Genomic DNA, 16737 nt, shown 5'->3' with positions numbered 1-16737 from the left:
TGGGTCCGTGCGCGTGCCCCGCGGCCTCGCGCACACCCCGCGCACGCGCCCGGCGCGCCCCGCGGCCCTCCCGCCCCGCCCCCGCGCAGGCGCGCGCCGCTCCCGCCCGCCCCCCGCGCAGGCGCAGTGGCGGCGCAGGGCGCGCGCGGCGGGCGTTGTGCGGCGGCGGCGCGGCCATGGCGGGGTCCGCGGGGTCCGCGGGCAGCTCGGCGCGGAAGCGCCTCATGAAGGAGGAGGACATGACCAAGGTGGAGTTCGAGACCAGCGAGGAGGTGGACGTGACGCCCACCTTCGACACCATGGGCCTGCGGGAGGACCTGCTGCGCGGCATCTACGCCTACGGTGGGCGGCGGGGACGGAGGGGGAAGCGACGCGGGGCACGGGACGCGGGGCCGAGGGGGACCGGCTGAGGGGAAGGAGGGGTTCGGGGCCCGTGGCAGCGCCCGGATGTCGGCGTCGCGCCTGCGCCGTGCGGCCGCCGCCGGCCGGTGGCGGGGCCTGCCCTGACCGTGTCCCTTCGCCCCCGCAGGGTTCGAGAAGCCGTCGGCCATCCAGCAGCGAGCCATCAAGCAGATCATCAAGGGCAGGGACGTGATCGCCCAGTGAGTGCGGCCGGGGCCGGGGCCGTGGCGGCGCGGGGGATGTCGGTCACGTTCCCTGCCTTGAGGCTGGAAGCGGGATTGGCCACCCGTGGGCCTGAGCTGGTGCCTGGCAGGGTGTGGGGAATGACCTGGGACAGGTTGGACAGAGCAGCTGTGAATGCCCCATCCCTGGAAGTGCTCAAAGCCAGACTGGATGGGGCTCTGGACAACCTGGTCTAGTGGAAAGTGTCCCTTCCCACGGCAGGGGGGATGGAGATGGATGTTGTTTAAGTTCCCTTCCAATCCAAACTATTCTATGGTTTTATGATGTGACAAGCAAAACTGCCTAACTTGCTGTGATCGTAACAGTTGTTAGTGCCAAAGTTTATTAGGTTTAGTTACTGTAAAAAATATATTATGTCTTAGAGACAAAGAAGGATATGCATCCCACTGAAGAAATCCTTTCTTGGTCACTAGTGAGAATTACTACCCTGGCAGATTGCATGGGCTTATCTGTCATTTACTTGAACAAAGCTGTATGTATGACAGATGGCAGAAAGTTAAAGTGCTGGTCTGATAAGGAGTGAACATGCTGGAGCTGGGGGCCCTGGACTGTTCTATCCCTGATATTGCAGTTCTCAAAGCTGCTTGACAGCAGATCATGCTCTTATCATAACAAGCCTTTGTTGGCACTGTTGAGTTCTTTGCAATGGAGGGCTGGGAGAGAGCAGAGGGGTGAAATGTGTTGAAATTGCCCGTACTGTTTGTCCAGACATGCAGAGTATTCACCACACATTTGTTTCTCAGGTCACAGTCGGGAACAGGGAAGACAGCAACATTCTCCATCTCTGTTCTACAATGCCTGGATATACAGGTAATTTCATAGCAGCACATGCTAGAAATAATTTTTACTAAATCATTGACCTTCATCATAAAAATGTATTCTTTAGGAGTGAATAAATGAAGCTTTACATTGAAATATTTTGATTATGGACAGTGACAAAATTCTGACTGAGAACTCCACCAGACTCTGTAACAATTTAACTGTTAAAGCTGGTCTGGCACAGTAAGTTCAGATGAAGTCTTGTAATCATAAAGTTGGCTTTAAGAGTTGACCTCTTTCACCTGTTAGGGCTGAGTTAATCTCTCAGCAAGCAGAATGGTCTTCAGGCAGTCCTGACAGCATCCTCAAACTCTCTGAACAGTTGCCACACGTTGCACAGAATCAAACCTAGATTTTTGACTGACAGCTGTTGCTTTTGTTCTGCTCAGGGGTATCTTGTCCACCCAGTAGTAGTTTATAACTTGGATGTGTAGATGCAGTTGAATATAAGGATGGTTTTCCATGGGCTTAGATTGTTGCTTATCTGTCACTGTATGGGGACATAAAAGTAAAGGTTGCAAGTGGAAAGGACAGCTTTTGCTTCATTTCTGTAAAGTGCTCGTAATATTTTTCAGAGATGACACTAAAACATTGCCTTGGAATCCTTGTGCTATGCAAGGTGTTTATCTGAACCCAACACACAGAACCGAAGGGCTTGAAATTTGTTTCTATTTTGCAAGAAATGTATGCACCTTTTTTTTTTTTTAGCACAAAATTCTGTGACAAATCCTTCAGCTGTGACATTTCACAGCTTCAGTTGTGTGAGATCCATCATCTCTTGCGTGCTTGGCTCTCTGGTCGGTGATTAACTTCCATGTGATCCCATGTTTTAACCAGGTTCGCGAGACACAGGCCTTGATCCTGGCACCAACTCGGGAGCTGGCTGTGCAGATTCAGAAGGTAGGAGCATTTCAATCCCTGTCTGGAAGGCACTGGCAAGGCCTGGGGCCAGGGCTGTGGTGTTTCCCTAGCAGAGCTCAAAACGCAGCTTCGGCTCTTTCTTTCTGTTCCTGAGAGAAATAACAAAGTATCATCTGATACTGGGCCATTTGCTCTTTTGCACAGTCCTGAGTTTTTAAGGCCAGCACTTCTAAAGCAGTTGTGATCCCTGAGGAGCTGAGTTCCCAGTGTTTTAAGGCCTGCTGTTGTGGAGGTGTGGGTAACCAAGATTAAAAACATCCATCTAACTCCTTGTGCTGACATCTTTAAAAACCCCACAGCGTGGCTGCACAGACCTGCATCTCTTCACAAATGCAGCCTTAGGAGAGCCGGGGTGATGAAGCCGTTTCTTTGTACCCACACAGGGGCTTCTCGCCCTGGGAGACTACATGAACGTGCAGTGTCACGCCTGCATCGGGGGCACCAACGTGGGGGAGGATATCCGCAAACTGGATTATGGGCAGCACGTGGTGGCTGGCACCCCAGGCCGGGTGTTTGGTAAGCAAATCGTGATATTTACTGCAACAGTGTTAATGTAACATCAGTGTGAAGTGTAACAAGGTAACAACTTACTGCCCTTGCACCTGGGAAAGTCTAGAGGGAAATCCGTGATGATGGTATTTTCATTTTCTCTGCTTGTGTTTTGCTTTTCATTGTTGAGGTGACTCTTTATGTGGTGGCTTTGGAAAAAGGAAGAAGTATTACAGTCCCTGAATCTTCGAGGGGATAGGAGCCAGGCCTACATGAATGCCAAAATTAGGTCCACATTTTCTGTGTCCTGGTGGTTGCTCTGTCTTTGTTAGATCAGGTGCACTTGCAGCTGGTACCTTCTGGTTTCACTGCATGAAGAGTTGAACATTTACTGCTCGTGGCAGTTATCACAGAGGTAGCATTGGCCTTCAAGCTCACATCTTCTGAGAAACAGACAGCCCTTACACAAGCTCCTGTCACTGGGAGAACATGACCTAGTTCCCACAAGTGGGGGAAAAAAAAAAAACCAAAAATCAGCAGCTGCTGAACTGGGCTGGCTCTCAAACAGGATTTGTGGATTCTGTTGACATAAAGTTCATCTGGCATTTTGTATTTCTCACATCTGTCCCTCCTCCACCAAAATGCCCTGACAGTGATGAGTGCAGTATGGGCTCACTTGCTTTCAGAGCTTTCTCATCTCACAAAGTGAAATCTTACAGATATGATTCGTCGCAGAAGTTTAAGAACTCGTGCCATCAAAATGCTGGTTTTGGATGAAGCAGATGAAATGCTCAATAAAGGTAAGACATTTGTCTCCCTTTTACTTGCTTTCTCCTTGCCTCTTTGAGATTCCAAAGTGTCCCAGCTGGCAGGCCCACTTCTAAAAAGTTTAAAGTTTAAAAAGTTAGGCAATTACAGTTAGCTACAGGTTGTAATGAGTTAAACTACATAATATGCCTTGTCTGATGTTACTGATTGACACATTTACGTTCATCCCATAGTACAGAGCCACTACTGAATTCCAGGTCAGATTGTGAAAGGAGACAATATTTGGGAGAAAGATGTGCTAACTGTTCTGTGTGGCTTGATTTGCAGGCTTCAAGGAGCAGATTTATGATGTGTACAGATACCTGCCCCCAGCCACACAGGTGGTTCTGATCAGTGCCACTTTGCCACATGAAATCTTGGAAATGACCAACAAATTCATGACAGACCCCATCCGCATCTTGGTGAAACGGTGAGTGAGTTTCCTTGGAGAGAGCAGGAACTCTGAGTTGGTCCTGTTTACTGGTTCACAGTTAACTGGTTTAAATGCACAGAGAGTCTCTCATGTTCCTTCTCACCATTCCCGAGTGTTTGCAGATGTGCTTATGTCCTGTTTGCCAGCAGGGGCTGATTTGTCTCCCTGACTTGTCCAGTTCTGCGTGCTGCTGCTCAGCCTGGCTGTCCCCTCACCCTCCCCTGGGGATAGCAGTCTCTCCTTGTGGAAATCCATCTTTCACACTTGCCCAGTTCCTGGGCTTCCCCAGAGGATTTTTTTCAGCTTCCCGTTACAATTTCCTATTACATAGCAGGCTAAAAAACCTTTCAGCTGACTGATCCTGGATGTTCTTGGAGGCATAGCTTACATCTGGTGGTGTCACAGGTCCTTGTGCACTGTAACTCAGGAGGAGTCTCCCTCTTGCCTGAGCCCTTACTCTGCCCAATTTAGTATATTCGAGCTTCTTGAGACTCTCTTCAGTCTCTCTCATCAAGAAGCTGGAATGTAAAAATGCTGGGAACAGAAATGTTCCACTTTGGAGCTGGCTGGCTGGAGCAGAGCAGTTCCTGTCTCTGCTGAACGGGTCATGTCAAGGCCCTTCTGAATTTTCCCAGGAGTTTCTAGAAGCTGGGACTCTGTCTGGACCCAGCAACCCACAGCACACAGGGCAGAGGGGTGGTCTCTGGTGAAGCACAGCCAGCCCTTCTAACTGCTATTCACCTGCTTGTGGTGTTCTTCCCTACAGTGATGAGTTGACCCTCGAAGGAATCAAGCAGTTTTTCGTGGCTGTGGAGAGGGAAGAGTGGAAGTTTGACACCTTGTGTGATCTCTACGACACACTGACCATCACCCAGGCTGTCATCTTTTGTAACACCAAGAGAAAGGTACAGGGGCCATCAGAGGGGCATGGTTCTTCCTGAGGGTGACTCAAACCATGCTGGGTTAGTTAAGGACTCTGGCTGCTCCATTTGGAAATAGTTCAGTAGGACCATGGGTTAAACCCTTGGGATGTGCCTAACTTAAAACAACAGAGGCAGACGTGATACAGCTGACAGGAATTGCCTTTTTAGAGAAGTAGCGCTCAATGATGTGCTCAATCTAATTGCTTGTAATTCCTGGAGCAGAACCACACTTTCTGAATAAATGCTCTTTATTCCTGTCCTTTCAGGGCTTGTGGAGCCCTGAAAGCATCTGGTGTTCGTAAGGATTATTTACTTCCCTTAGTCTCAGAATGCTTGTGGAAGTGTCTCTCAGTCCATACCAGCTCATCTCTGCAATCACTCTGGAGCTCAGCTGCTGCGTTTGGCTGTCTGCACAAAGAGCTAACCCAGGCTGTGTTCACAGGTCGACTGGCTCACAGAGAAGATGAGGGAAGCCAACTTCACAGTTTCATCCATGCATGGGGACATGCCCCAAAAGGAGAGAGAGTCCATCATGAAAGAGTTCAGATCTGGCGCAAGGTAAATGCCCCAAACAGCGTTGCCTGCATCAGTGCTGCCTCAGGGCAGGGAAGCCCATAATACCTCTCCTCTCAAGGCTTTGTTCAGCTCAGGTTAGGGGGAACTCTGATTTGCATCTCTCCCCTGTGGTGTTGAAGGGTTGGGAAATTGCCGCTTTCCAAGGAGGGATGCCCATCCTTCTGGGTGTAGAATTAGTCTGTTTTGTTTTGCTGAAAACATTGGGAGTTGCTGCATTTGAAATACATCAAGGGAAAATTTTTAATTTGTATTTAATCTGTATTTTAAACACCTGGGAGCATTATTCCTTCTGAAAGATCCAAGCTGTGTTGGTCCTGTCTTGACTGAAGTTTGGTGATAGTTCAAGAGACAGCTTTCCATGCAGTACAGTGTGGGTGCTGCTGATGTGCTGTGGGCAGGGGGGAACACAGAAGAGCAGGGGCTGCTGTGTGCTGGAGATTGGGAGTTCCCAGAAAAGTCCTAACTGTGCCTTTCTCTTTGCAGCCGAGTTCTTATTTCCACAGACGTTTGGGCTCGAGGCCTGGATGTGCCTCAGGTGTCGCTGATCATTAACTACGACCTGCCCAACAACAGAGAGCTCTACATCCACAGGTAGGCTGGGCCTTCCCACAGGGCCCTGTGCCTGGGGGACTCTTCCCACGGTGCCTCCATTCCCTCTCCCCTCGTGCCTCCGCAGAATCGGCCGCTCGGGCAGGTACGGCCGGAAAGGCGTCGCCATCAACTTTGTGAAGAACGACGACATCCGCATCCTGCGGGACATCGAGCAGTACTACTCCACCCAGATCGACGAGATGCCCATGAACGGTGAGTGCTCCTCCCTCCTCCCGCGGGGAGCTGCTGTGCTGCACCCGGGAGAGAAATGCCACATGCTTGGTTCCGGCAAGAACCCAGGAGCAGCAGTGTTGTGCTGTCCTGCTGGGCTGTGGCTCTCAGCACACTCAGTTCATACTTTGAATTTTTTGATTTTCTCTCGTTGCAGTCGCTGATCTTATCTGAAGGTCCGTGGGTAGCAGGAAGTTGTACCATTTGGTACCCTCCGTAATTCTGGTTTGGACCCACATCCTTTTCTCATATTTTCAGTTGTATGTTCTTGAGTTGAGCTGCACTTGGGAACTTGTGTAAATATATTGTCTGTACTCCCACCCATGTTTTTCAATAAAAAAAGGAACTTTTACCATAACCTGGGCTTAATTACTTTAACCCAGCATAGTTACAGGCAGGGAGTTTTGAGGTACTGCCATACTTGGCTAGCATAATGAAACGAAACATTGGACGCTCCCCCGATCTGGGTTCATAAAATGCAGGGCTTCCTGTTCTCTACCCTTTCATTATTGTTGTGCAGTGCCACCTGATGTACTTTTCGTTTCCTTAACCTTTAAGGATCAGACATCTACAGGAAAAATCTGTGGCCTGGCCCTAGCCTGCCGTAGGAAAATTGAGTTACAAGATAGCCAGAAATTTCCTGCTGATTATGGCTTTCTGGAGCCAGAAATCAGCAGACTTGTTGCTCCAGATGAGGATTTCCCCTCCCAAGGAACCTGGGCAGGCCCTTCTTGAAGTAACAGGAGCAGCAAGTATCCTGTCTCGTCACCTTCTCCACCTCTTTCTGCTGCTGTACCTCGTTATACCTTCCCCTGTGTCTCTCTCTGGCAGGATGCTGTACTTTGCCAGCTGTAGGATCTTCCATGTGGCTTTCCTACCTCACTCTGCTATGTCCCTTTGTGAGGCAGGAGTTGGCCAGAGGTCAGTCACTGTGTTCTGCTCTGTGCTTTTCCTGCTAAATCAGGATTTTTGCATGCTCAGAGAGGCCTGAATACAGCACAGTTGGCACAGAATTATTACCTTTATTGAGCATTTCATCTGCTTCATCCCTCAGAACTCCTTTCCTGAGCAGTAGTGGAGTAGCCCAGGGCAGAGAAAGCAGCTGTCACCTCCTTTATGCCCCTGTGTATTCTCCTGGTGAAGCTCCTCAGTTCCCTGTACCCACTCTGTGCACCAACCTGATGTTCTTGGCACATAGACAGGAGATGGGAAATACTAAGCTTGTTCTACTAGGAGTACTGATTGTAAGGGGGTGCCCATGGAGGTGAAGCCACTACAGCTTCGTGCCCCTGTGTGCCACCAGCAGCAAGGCTGAGCCAGCATTCCCACTGGGCACACACATGGAATGTGCTCACACCGTCCATCCACATTCAGCACTGGCACAACAGCACCAACACCCTCACTCTGCCCCTCCTCCTGGTCACCGTGACGGGCTTTTAGGGGAAATACACAGGCTCTGGATCCCTCCAGTACCTGGGCAAGGAGGCTCAGCTCATCCAGTCTAGTATCCAGCCTAGTATCCAGCCTCTGGAGCACCAGTCTGCTCCAGTAACCAGCACATGAGCATAGCCCACAGCTGCAGTGCAGTCGCAGGTTCAGCCCACCCTTGCACATCCCCACTGTGCCTGCCCTCAGCAGCTGGCCTTGTGACACGCGTCTATCCTTAACGGGCCCTTGCAGAGCCTCTTTTGCATCCACAGACGGAGTCACACATAAAAAAAGGATCCCAGTTGAGCCCCACACCCTCCAGATCAGCCCAGACCTTGTTCCTCCAGCTGCCTCATGCAAAAATAGATGTGTCCAGCCCAGACTGAGCTGCTCCAACACCAGGCTCCCAGGCCCCTTACTCTACTTGCTGGCTAAATCCAGCTCACTGTCCAAGTGACACAACCTCGCTGCAGGCTGCTGCCACTCCAAACGTGCAGCTCCTGTGACCCCAGGTCCCATTCCAGTCCCTGGCACTTTGACCTCGATGCACACGTGCAGACAGAATGGAACCCCCTCTTCCAGGGAAGGGAGAGATGGGGTTAACAGCATGGGCAGACAAGGACATGCACCAGCAACCTGCTGCCACGTGACCAGCCCCTTTTATCCCCTAAAACACCAATTTCCCACATTTCATTAAAAGTCATCTTGACCCCTCCCTTTCCCTCTCTTTGATCCCTCCCACAAGCTCGAGGGGCTTTTACATTCATTCTGCAACTTCGTGGCACAGTTCAGGAACTCTCCCCCCACAGACCCTGAAGAAGAGTACAGATAAAGCCTTGCAACTCCTTGTCCACATGCTGGGAAGAGTTCTGCTTTTGCAATCTCTGCAGGGCACAGCTGCAAATCTCACACCTTCCTGGACAAGAACACGAGCAGCAAGGGCAGGTGTGGCCCTGCGAGCCCCCGTGTGACTCATTTGATTAGTAAGAGATTAATCACCAAAGCATTGGCTTGTTTGAATAACAGTATTTAATCTGTACAGGTTGAGATATCATAAAATGCGACATTCCTACCTCATCTTTAGCATCATTCCCCTGGAGCTGAGCCCTCACCTGCAGAGGGCAGGTAACCACCACTCCCCAGCAGTTCTTCGCGGTGCAAAAGTCACAGTGCAATTGCTTTAGTCCTAGACAGATGATTTCCCTCACTCGAGAGAGGGGAGATGTTAAAGCTCAAATGTTGATGAGAATTGTTGCCATTTAGGAATGCAAAAACCCAGCTATTGCACACAGCCAGTTCCAGCTGAAACTACAGCAGGTAATTATTTAGCTGCCTTTACACTCCACACAGTTGGTACTGATTTAGCCAAGAATGAAAGTAAAGCCAGTAACAGGATTTCAGAGTGATACAGTTGTCGGAGGGCAGAATCTGACAAGCAACTCCACAAGTCAAAAGCGTGCTTAAGAACAGCAGGAGGTTTTCCTATACAGGGAGGGGGTATGAGCTGGACAGAGGTCATCTTCCAGAGACAAGCATGAGAGGAACATCGGCTTCAATAGAAAGCTATGAAGTACAATAGAACAAATCTGTTCATATAATTGTCAGGATAAGTATTTGACATAGTTTATGTAGTAGAATACAATACTTGAACATCTTTTAAAAATAAGCACAGATTTCATTTCATATATACATAACTGATTTTAATCATGTACTGAAAATAAATTACAGGAAATAACTTTAAAATGCAACAGAAGACAAGAGTTTCACAACAAACATTCCCATTGATTTTCCCAAGGGGGTGAGAGATTGCAGTGCTCAAGGCAGGTAAATATCACAAATATATCAAAAAACTTCAAATTGTTGATGCATTCACACATTTACATGAGCCACAAACATTCCTTTACAGGAACTGCACTTAGCTACCACAGAACCAGGTTTTGCCATAAACTACAAAACTTTGATACAAAATCGTATTTATATATTTATATTTCATATACATGCCCTATCTGTGATTTCTTAAAAAATAAAAACTAAACACACTGTACAGACAATCCTAACTCATTGCTTGGTAGCTGTAGGCAACATTTTTGGATGGAATTTCTTCCCCAGTAGAATTAATGGCAATATTATATACATGAAGGCTAAACTGCAGAAAAAGACAGCTCAGTTCCGATATGCACCTCCCTCGGGACCAGGTCTGCGAGTTCAAGGCAAGACACCCTCTGTGCTGAGCCACTGCCTCCCTGACAGCCCAGTTCTGCGTGAGGAACCAGCACATGCATCTGTGTAATACTGGTAAAAGGCAAGAAAGCAAGAGACGTGTTGTAATGGAGTGGCCGCTCCGATGGCTCCACCGGCTGCACACACAGGACACTCGCTGGAGCTGGCGAGGGGCAGTGCCGCGCTGGGGACATTTGGTGAGAGCACACCTAGTGTGGGTCTGATCATTACACTTCCCTGAAGTCAGCTCCTGCAGGGGACAGGTTGCCCCTGTAAGCCAGAGCCTGCACGGACTCTCAGCGCTGGGGAAGCTCCCCCTCCCTCCCCCAAACACGGGTCACCAGGACTACGTAAAACTGAGCCACTCCCTCCCACCCCAGCGGGCTCCATGGCACCAGTTTGTCTGAGAAGCTGAACACTGACAAACTTAACTCTTCCCCGGTGATGGCAGCAATCTGTGAAGCCAATCACACTAAACTACTTCTACAGTTGATTGTAAACTTTGGTTTATTTTTATTCATTTTTTATTATTATTATTGAGTTCTCATGGTACAGCAAGCATGTCTAGGATGAGAGGGCAGAGTTGAAGAGGAGACGAACTGTCAGTCTGTCTTTAGTCTGGCATGGTGAGACACCTGCTCGGTCAGGCCTGCTTTGATAGAGTTTTTTACAGACTGCCTCATGTGATCCTCCATCAAATTATCACTCATGGGCTTCAACACCTGTGGAATGAGAAATGTGCAAAAGAAACAAGAAAATGAGGTAACCAAGGAAAATAAGATATAAAACCATATAAAGAGATGAGACTTGAAATCATGAAAAAACTTAGAATGATGAAGTCTGACACAAAGTGGCATGAACTGAAAGAGAAATGAATTTTGCTGCTAGAGTAATGAGGTTAAAGCAGTCACATGCTATGGACACAAGTGACACCCCTCCTACACAGCAGTATTTCACTGAATTCAAACCACTTTACAGTTCCTAGAAGATGGATGTGCAATTCCATACCCCATATGCAGCATCAGTCTGGTATGGTTACAGCATTTATGCAGACCGGCCCAGACGGTCCAGCTTATTGTCCTATATGTGTAAGTGTGAACACTTCAGATACAGAAAGAAAGTTAAAAATACTGGCTAGTTTTTCTTCTTGTTATTGTTGGATGAGAGTCGCTGTCGCGGCACTGATGTAAGAGCACGACGAACCGTTCGGCGTCTAAGGACTTCAAAGAGTTTGGAAAACACCTAAAACATGAATTCAGCTGTTAGGAAAACCGGCTCTCACAACACAGCAGAAAGTCAATCAAGTTCAGAAAAAAAAAAAAAAAACCTGATTGCCAGTAACTTCTCACCTTCCTGGGATTCCTCTGAAGCAAGGAGGGAAAAGAAAGGCAGAGATTCAGAAAAATCAACAGTTAAGATTGTGTATTCAATCAGAGTGACTCAGACAGGACCTGCAGTGCTTTGCCTATTACTGATGTGCAGCTCTAACAGCAACACTGCTGATGTTTTTTTGCGACCACCTTCCTCCAGCCCACAAATGGCAAGCTCCTGCCAGCATAAGCCAAGTTCTCCCCCTCCCAGGGAAGGCAGCAGCCAAACCAAGCCTTGTGTGCTTGGGGTACCATGCAGCAGCAGCTCCAGTAGAACTGGAGAGCCTCAATTTCAATCACTAGTTAGTGGTGCTAACTCAAGATTTAGTTACCAATTTATTTACTGATGCTCATTTCCCTATTTTTAAAAATCCACTTTTTCTGCTGCAGTGTAACTCAACCTGACTAGGACCCTCAGCAGGTTGCTCAGATAGGCCTAGTGTACCAGTGCCTAGGATGAGCCTTGAACACAGGAATTTTTCAGCTGCAGAAGCAAGCATCTGTGCAGAAGGCTCCAGTTAGTTATCTGCTCATGCCTCACAGGACACACTTTAATGTCACCCCAGATAAGCTCAGTGCACCCTTTATTTCCAGTAAAAACAGCAGAAAAGTGTTTCCCTTCTGCTGGCACTGGACATAGCTAGTCAGAATGCTCCAAAAACTACTGGAGAACAGGAATAGAGAATTTCAAGAATTCTCTACACTGGCCTTACTGGCCACAGCTGTGTCAACTGAGTTCAGGCAGCAAAATCTCTATGCACAAAGTTTTCTCCTCCAGCTCTGTTGTCCCTACACTCACATCTTTTCCTTTCAGGAATTTGTTGAGGATTCCCTGCAAACAGCAGTTGCACCCACTGAAGCTGTCACAGACAGCACAAGTCTCCCTGATGGAAGAAACCTGCTGTGCACCCTCTGGTAGCAGCTGCTGAAAGCCATCACCCAGCCAGTTCTCTCCAAGGACTCATCAGCCCTTCAGCATCCCATCAGGAGAGGAGGGCAGTGTTTCGCCTTTCTCATTGCATGATCTGAGATATTTTATCCACCACATCCACCACATAAGGACAAGCTTATCCATAAACATAACTTCAAAAACAATTCCTTACTATGAATAAGGAAAAAGAGAATTGAGGAGTCCCTCCACTCTTTGCCATCAAAGCACCTACTAAGTAACCTTCTGCACCTTACGTAACACTTTGTTGGCAATACCCTACGCTTATTTAACATTCCTTGTGTGCAGCATCTGTTCCTGAAGAGAGCAGTCACACTGCTGAGCAGATTTTCCCTTTGGCAGCACTCACATTCTCTATTAGGTCTAGACCAGCTTTTCCCTCTCAGCAGAACAGAACAGAAACTGTTTGATATGTCTGCTCAAGACAGCAAGATTTTGCAATAAAAACAGATACCAACCTGTTCCCATATAGCTTCAGCGATCTGATCAATGGCTGTTCCAACTTCTCTGAATTCCCCAGAGTACTTAACGTATGCCCATGTACAAAACGATATAAGAGCCATCCCCAGCACAAGATTACACAGGGCAGCTATGGAGTTCATGCCAAGGAACCCAGTCAGTCCTGAGATTATGTACATGGCAAACATGACTGCAAATAGAGTGGCAGGGGTACGAGCAGCATAAAAGATGTTTTTGCCATCGTTGTGCTTCACAAAGTTTGCATAGATCTCGTCGATTTCCACTTCCAGTTGCTCCTGGTAGCGCCGGCAGAACTCCTCCCCTCCCATCTTCTTCACGGAGCGGAACTGCCGGATGGCGCTCTCTCGGAAATCCTGGTGCTTCCGCTCGAGGTCCGATGGGGCGATGTAAGGCTTATCTCCCCCACACACCTGCGGGAGCAACCAGAGACCACGGAATCACACCCTGAGCCTCTGCTGCTGCACAGAAAGCACCTGCCCCTCGCTGCCCTCCTCCCTTGGCTCTGTGAGCTCCAGGCCCAGCCAGTGAAGCAGCCTTGGATCATGGCATGGCAGGAGCCTCACCTGTCCAACCACACACAGACCCACAGCACAGGACTAACTCACGCTTCTACTGTTCTCTTCAGACAGGCCCAGAAGGACAGGACAACAGCCACGTGCACATCCCTGCTTTTTCCCATAATGAAGTCCTCCACATCCACCAAAACTCCCTGGGAAATGGCCACTAATCTCATCCTTCAAAACTGCTTTTTCCACATTGCCCAGAGCGTGTTAAACACTAGGAGCTACTGAGAAATCAGGAGGTCACCACACAAATAACTGCCACTGTTTTCTTGCACTCTGTGACACTGCACCTGTTGTTCCTTACATTTCAGGTCATTAGGGGGACAGTATTTTGGTTATGCATGCTCAGCAAAGGAGGGCTTTGGTTCACGAGGACAACTCAGAAGCTGCAGTAAGAACTACCTTTACATAATCGAGTTTTAAATCCAAAGAGTTCCCACTTCTGTTTTTAAAAATAGAAGTTTCAGAGCTGTGTCAGATCAAGAACATCATATGAGACATCTGGATAAAAAAATCTATTCCATAATTTTTGCATATCTCTACAGTGATATAAAAATATACAGTACTGGGGAACATTACTATGGAAACAAAGTCTGTTTAAAAGAACATCTGTTTCTGTTTATTCCCTGCTCCAAGTTAGAAACCTTACAACTACAGTATCTCAACAACCACTGAAGATTCAAGTTTGGAAGGCAGACTTGACATGTATTATAAACAACATATTTACTATTTCAAGATATTTTCCAAAATGGAAACAGAGGAGTTCCTTTAAACCAGCAGAACATTCTCCAAACAGCCTGCTAACAAATGGAACTGGCTTGTCTGCCACTAGCATTAGATCTTACTCTAATTTCAAAACAGAAAGCTACTTCAGCAATTAAGACCACAATTAGCTAATTAATGGGGAGCTACATTTGTAGCATGTTCTCACACCTACAATAAGCACAGTCCTGTTAAGCTTTATGACACAGGTAATGGTTTTCAGAATTTCCTATGATAAAACCTTGCATACCACTACAATGAAGTATGAAATCCATCCAGCACTCAGCTTAGAATGATATAAAATCACCATCTTCAAAAGAAGAAGCAAGAAGGAAATTACATACACAGGTTTTTCAAAGTAATTCTTGTATTTCAAGGGGTTTCTTTAAGTATCAGAATCCTTGCATTTTACAGCCAGTGAATGGCCACAATTCAGAAGCATGAGACTACAAACCTAGAGTTTCACCACTATGCAACCCTGGCACAACAAATGTCTGCTCATCTGCTTGTGCATTTCATGTCACAGGATTCTGAGAGGCCTGTCAAGAGCTATGGAGGGAACTAACAGGTAGTGTATCCTGCAAACACAACCTTTTTCATATCTCCCCAACATCAGACACCTCAGCTCAGAGCAGAGTGCAGAACACACACAAGTCCTGGCCCTGAGCTACTTCCCCCCACTGAAGTGTTCACACACAGAGTACAACATGGAAGCTCAAGGCCTGTATTTGCATGCAGGTGTTTAGGAAAGGTTGTGCCATCATACCTGCTCCATGCCTTTGCTGTACAAGTCCTTTGCTCCTGCCACAGCAGCAAGATTGTTCGCCTCAGCTGTTGCCTAGAAAACACAGAGCATCCTCTGTCATCACAGCACTTCCAGCTTACACACAGCATTACACTCCCAGCATACCCCCAAAACCTCCAGATGGCCAGGAAAAGGCCACACAAAAATAAGTGAAGTTTAGCAGTACACATTAAAACATATTGCTGCCCTTCTTCAGCTTTCTAGCACAGCTGCAAACCAACCTCAGCTTGCTTGTACAGGCTTTTCATCATGAGCAATCTCTTCGGAATGCTCTACTGTTAATAAGCACATAAGGGTCACTAAACTATTACATATTAATCCTGGTACTGGACTACTCCCACTACCTAAGAGGAAAGGAGGAAGCTGGTATTATTTCTGCATTATAGTTGTACATTTTGGCGTCAATCGTAATTGTCAATTTTGTTAAGAACTTAACACTTATTTTCTACCTGTGTCATGTCAGGGACAACTATTGTAGTTAAAGCTGCAAGATGTCATTTTGTGGATCTCCCAAACAGCAAGTTAGAGGAAACCCATGCTTAGAGAGTAAAGCAGCTAAAAAACCCAACCAACCAGATAGACCCCTGCTCCATTTGGTTGATTTCATTTTATTTGGTTGATGAAACTGAGGGAAAAGTACCCAACCATCATAGTTCAGATGGCTTTCAAAGTACACAGATCCTTCAAGAACTACAGCTGGGGGGGGGGTGGGGGGGGGCTTCAGGCCCACAGCAGTCATGATTCTTCAATTGCAAAAAACTTACAAAGTACACATCATCTAATCAGACTATTTGAAAGAAAAATAAAATACCTGCAGCATAGATTTCGGATGAGGTAGCTCCTCTCCTTGATAGATTTTAATGTAAGCCTAAATGTGAGGGAGGGGGAAAAAAAAAGGTTTATTTTTCTAAACATTTATGTTTAAGGAGAATAAGAAATAAGGGATAATACAAAGATAAGAGTTCAGAATATTTCTTATAATAGTGCTAAATATCAAATCATGAAAATTTCTTCTTACAAGTTTGGCATTTTTTCCCCTTCACTTTCCTGTGCCCAGGACTGGGGCCCAGCAGGGCAGCAGAGCACCCTGAGGAGACACCTCTGTCTCAAGAAGTGACAGGTTTGACAGCAGGCTTCTGCTCCCTCAAATACATGAGGTCTTTGCTAAAGAGGGAATCTTCATCCATAACAAAGGAGTGGAGATGACTATCCCAGCCTTTCTGGCAAGAGGTTTGCCCAAACTTACCCCAGCACTGGGAGAACCAATACTTATATTTCCTCACATGACTTGATCTACTGAAGTGTAGGAGGAAAAAAACCAGATCAAGGCACTTAATGCAGACAGAGCTGAGCAGGCAAAACACTTGCAGAAGCTAAGCAGGCATCCTATCCCTCTGTGCCCCACCCCACTTATTCTCAGGTGTCCTTTCTTTCCCCAGGGTTCCAGAGGGCTGGAAGAGAACACACACTTCATTTCTTCTCCAGCCCACAAGCTGGCCCATGGCACAGCTCCTGGGGACAGGTAAGTGGGGCAGAGCAGGCAGCAGCAGCCATTCCAGTGCTTTGGACAAGCTGTGCACGTTACACCAGCAAGGCCACTCTCAGCCCCTTGAGGGGGTCTATCCACTCTCTCCACACTGCCACTGCCTTCCTCCCTGCCTTGTCTACAAGCCTTGGGCCTGAGGATTTTTTGCTCTAAGGGAGGAGAGAACAAGGTTATCAGGG

At 47.5% G+C, this 16737-nt stretch overlaps 2 protein-coding genes across 9 annotated transcripts in view; one reads left to right on the top strand and one right to left on the bottom strand.

Moving 5' to 3' along the window:
• The first annotated feature begins 132 nt into the window (after positions 1-132).
• On the top strand, positions 133-6793 carry EIF4A3 (eukaryotic translation initiation factor 4A3). The gene is made up of 12 exons (XM_032103450.1): positions 133-342; positions 530-602; positions 1389-1455; positions 2302-2364; positions 2769-2901; positions 3594-3674; positions 3970-4111; positions 4881-5019; positions 5480-5595; positions 6097-6204; positions 6290-6417; positions 6593-6793. The coding sequence occupies exons 1-12, from the start codon at positions 177-179 to the stop codon at positions 6607-6609; spliced, it is 1233 nt and encodes a 410-aa protein (XP_031959341.1). The 5' UTR covers positions 133-176; the 3' UTR covers positions 6610-6793.
• Positions 6794-8874: 2081 nt separating this feature from the next.
• ATL2 (atlastin GTPase 2) overlaps positions 8875-16737 on the bottom strand; it is a 41237-nt gene continuing 33374 nt past the window's right edge. For 5 of the 8 annotated variants that reach the window (XM_032103442.1, XM_032103443.1, XM_032103449.1 and 2 more), the window contains 5 exons: positions 15824-15880; positions 14974-15045; positions 12861-13292; positions 11433-11447; positions 8875-11325 (listed from right to left, as the gene is read on the bottom strand). In XM_032103442.1, coding sequence (XP_031959333.1) covers positions 11218-11325; positions 11433-11447; positions 12861-13292; positions 14974-15045; positions 15824-15880 — 684 coding nt within the window. In that variant the 3' untranslated portion in view covers positions 8875-11217. The remainder of the gene's footprint in view (positions 11326-11432; positions 11448-12860; positions 13293-14973; positions 15046-15823; positions 15881-16737) is intronic. The other 3 variants (XM_032103444.1, XM_032103446.1, XM_032103445.1) reach the window with 3 other exon arrangements.

This window comes from Corvus moneduloides, chromosome 3 (assembly GCF_009650955.1).
Source record: "Corvus moneduloides isolate bCorMon1 chromosome 3, bCorMon1.pri, whole genome shotgun sequence".
In the NCBI taxonomy this organism is placed as follows: Eukaryota; Metazoa; Chordata; class Aves; order Passeriformes; family Corvidae; genus Corvus; species Corvus moneduloides.
Note: the sequence above shows the minus strand (reverse complement) of the source record. Positions and strands in the feature narration are given on the sequence as shown.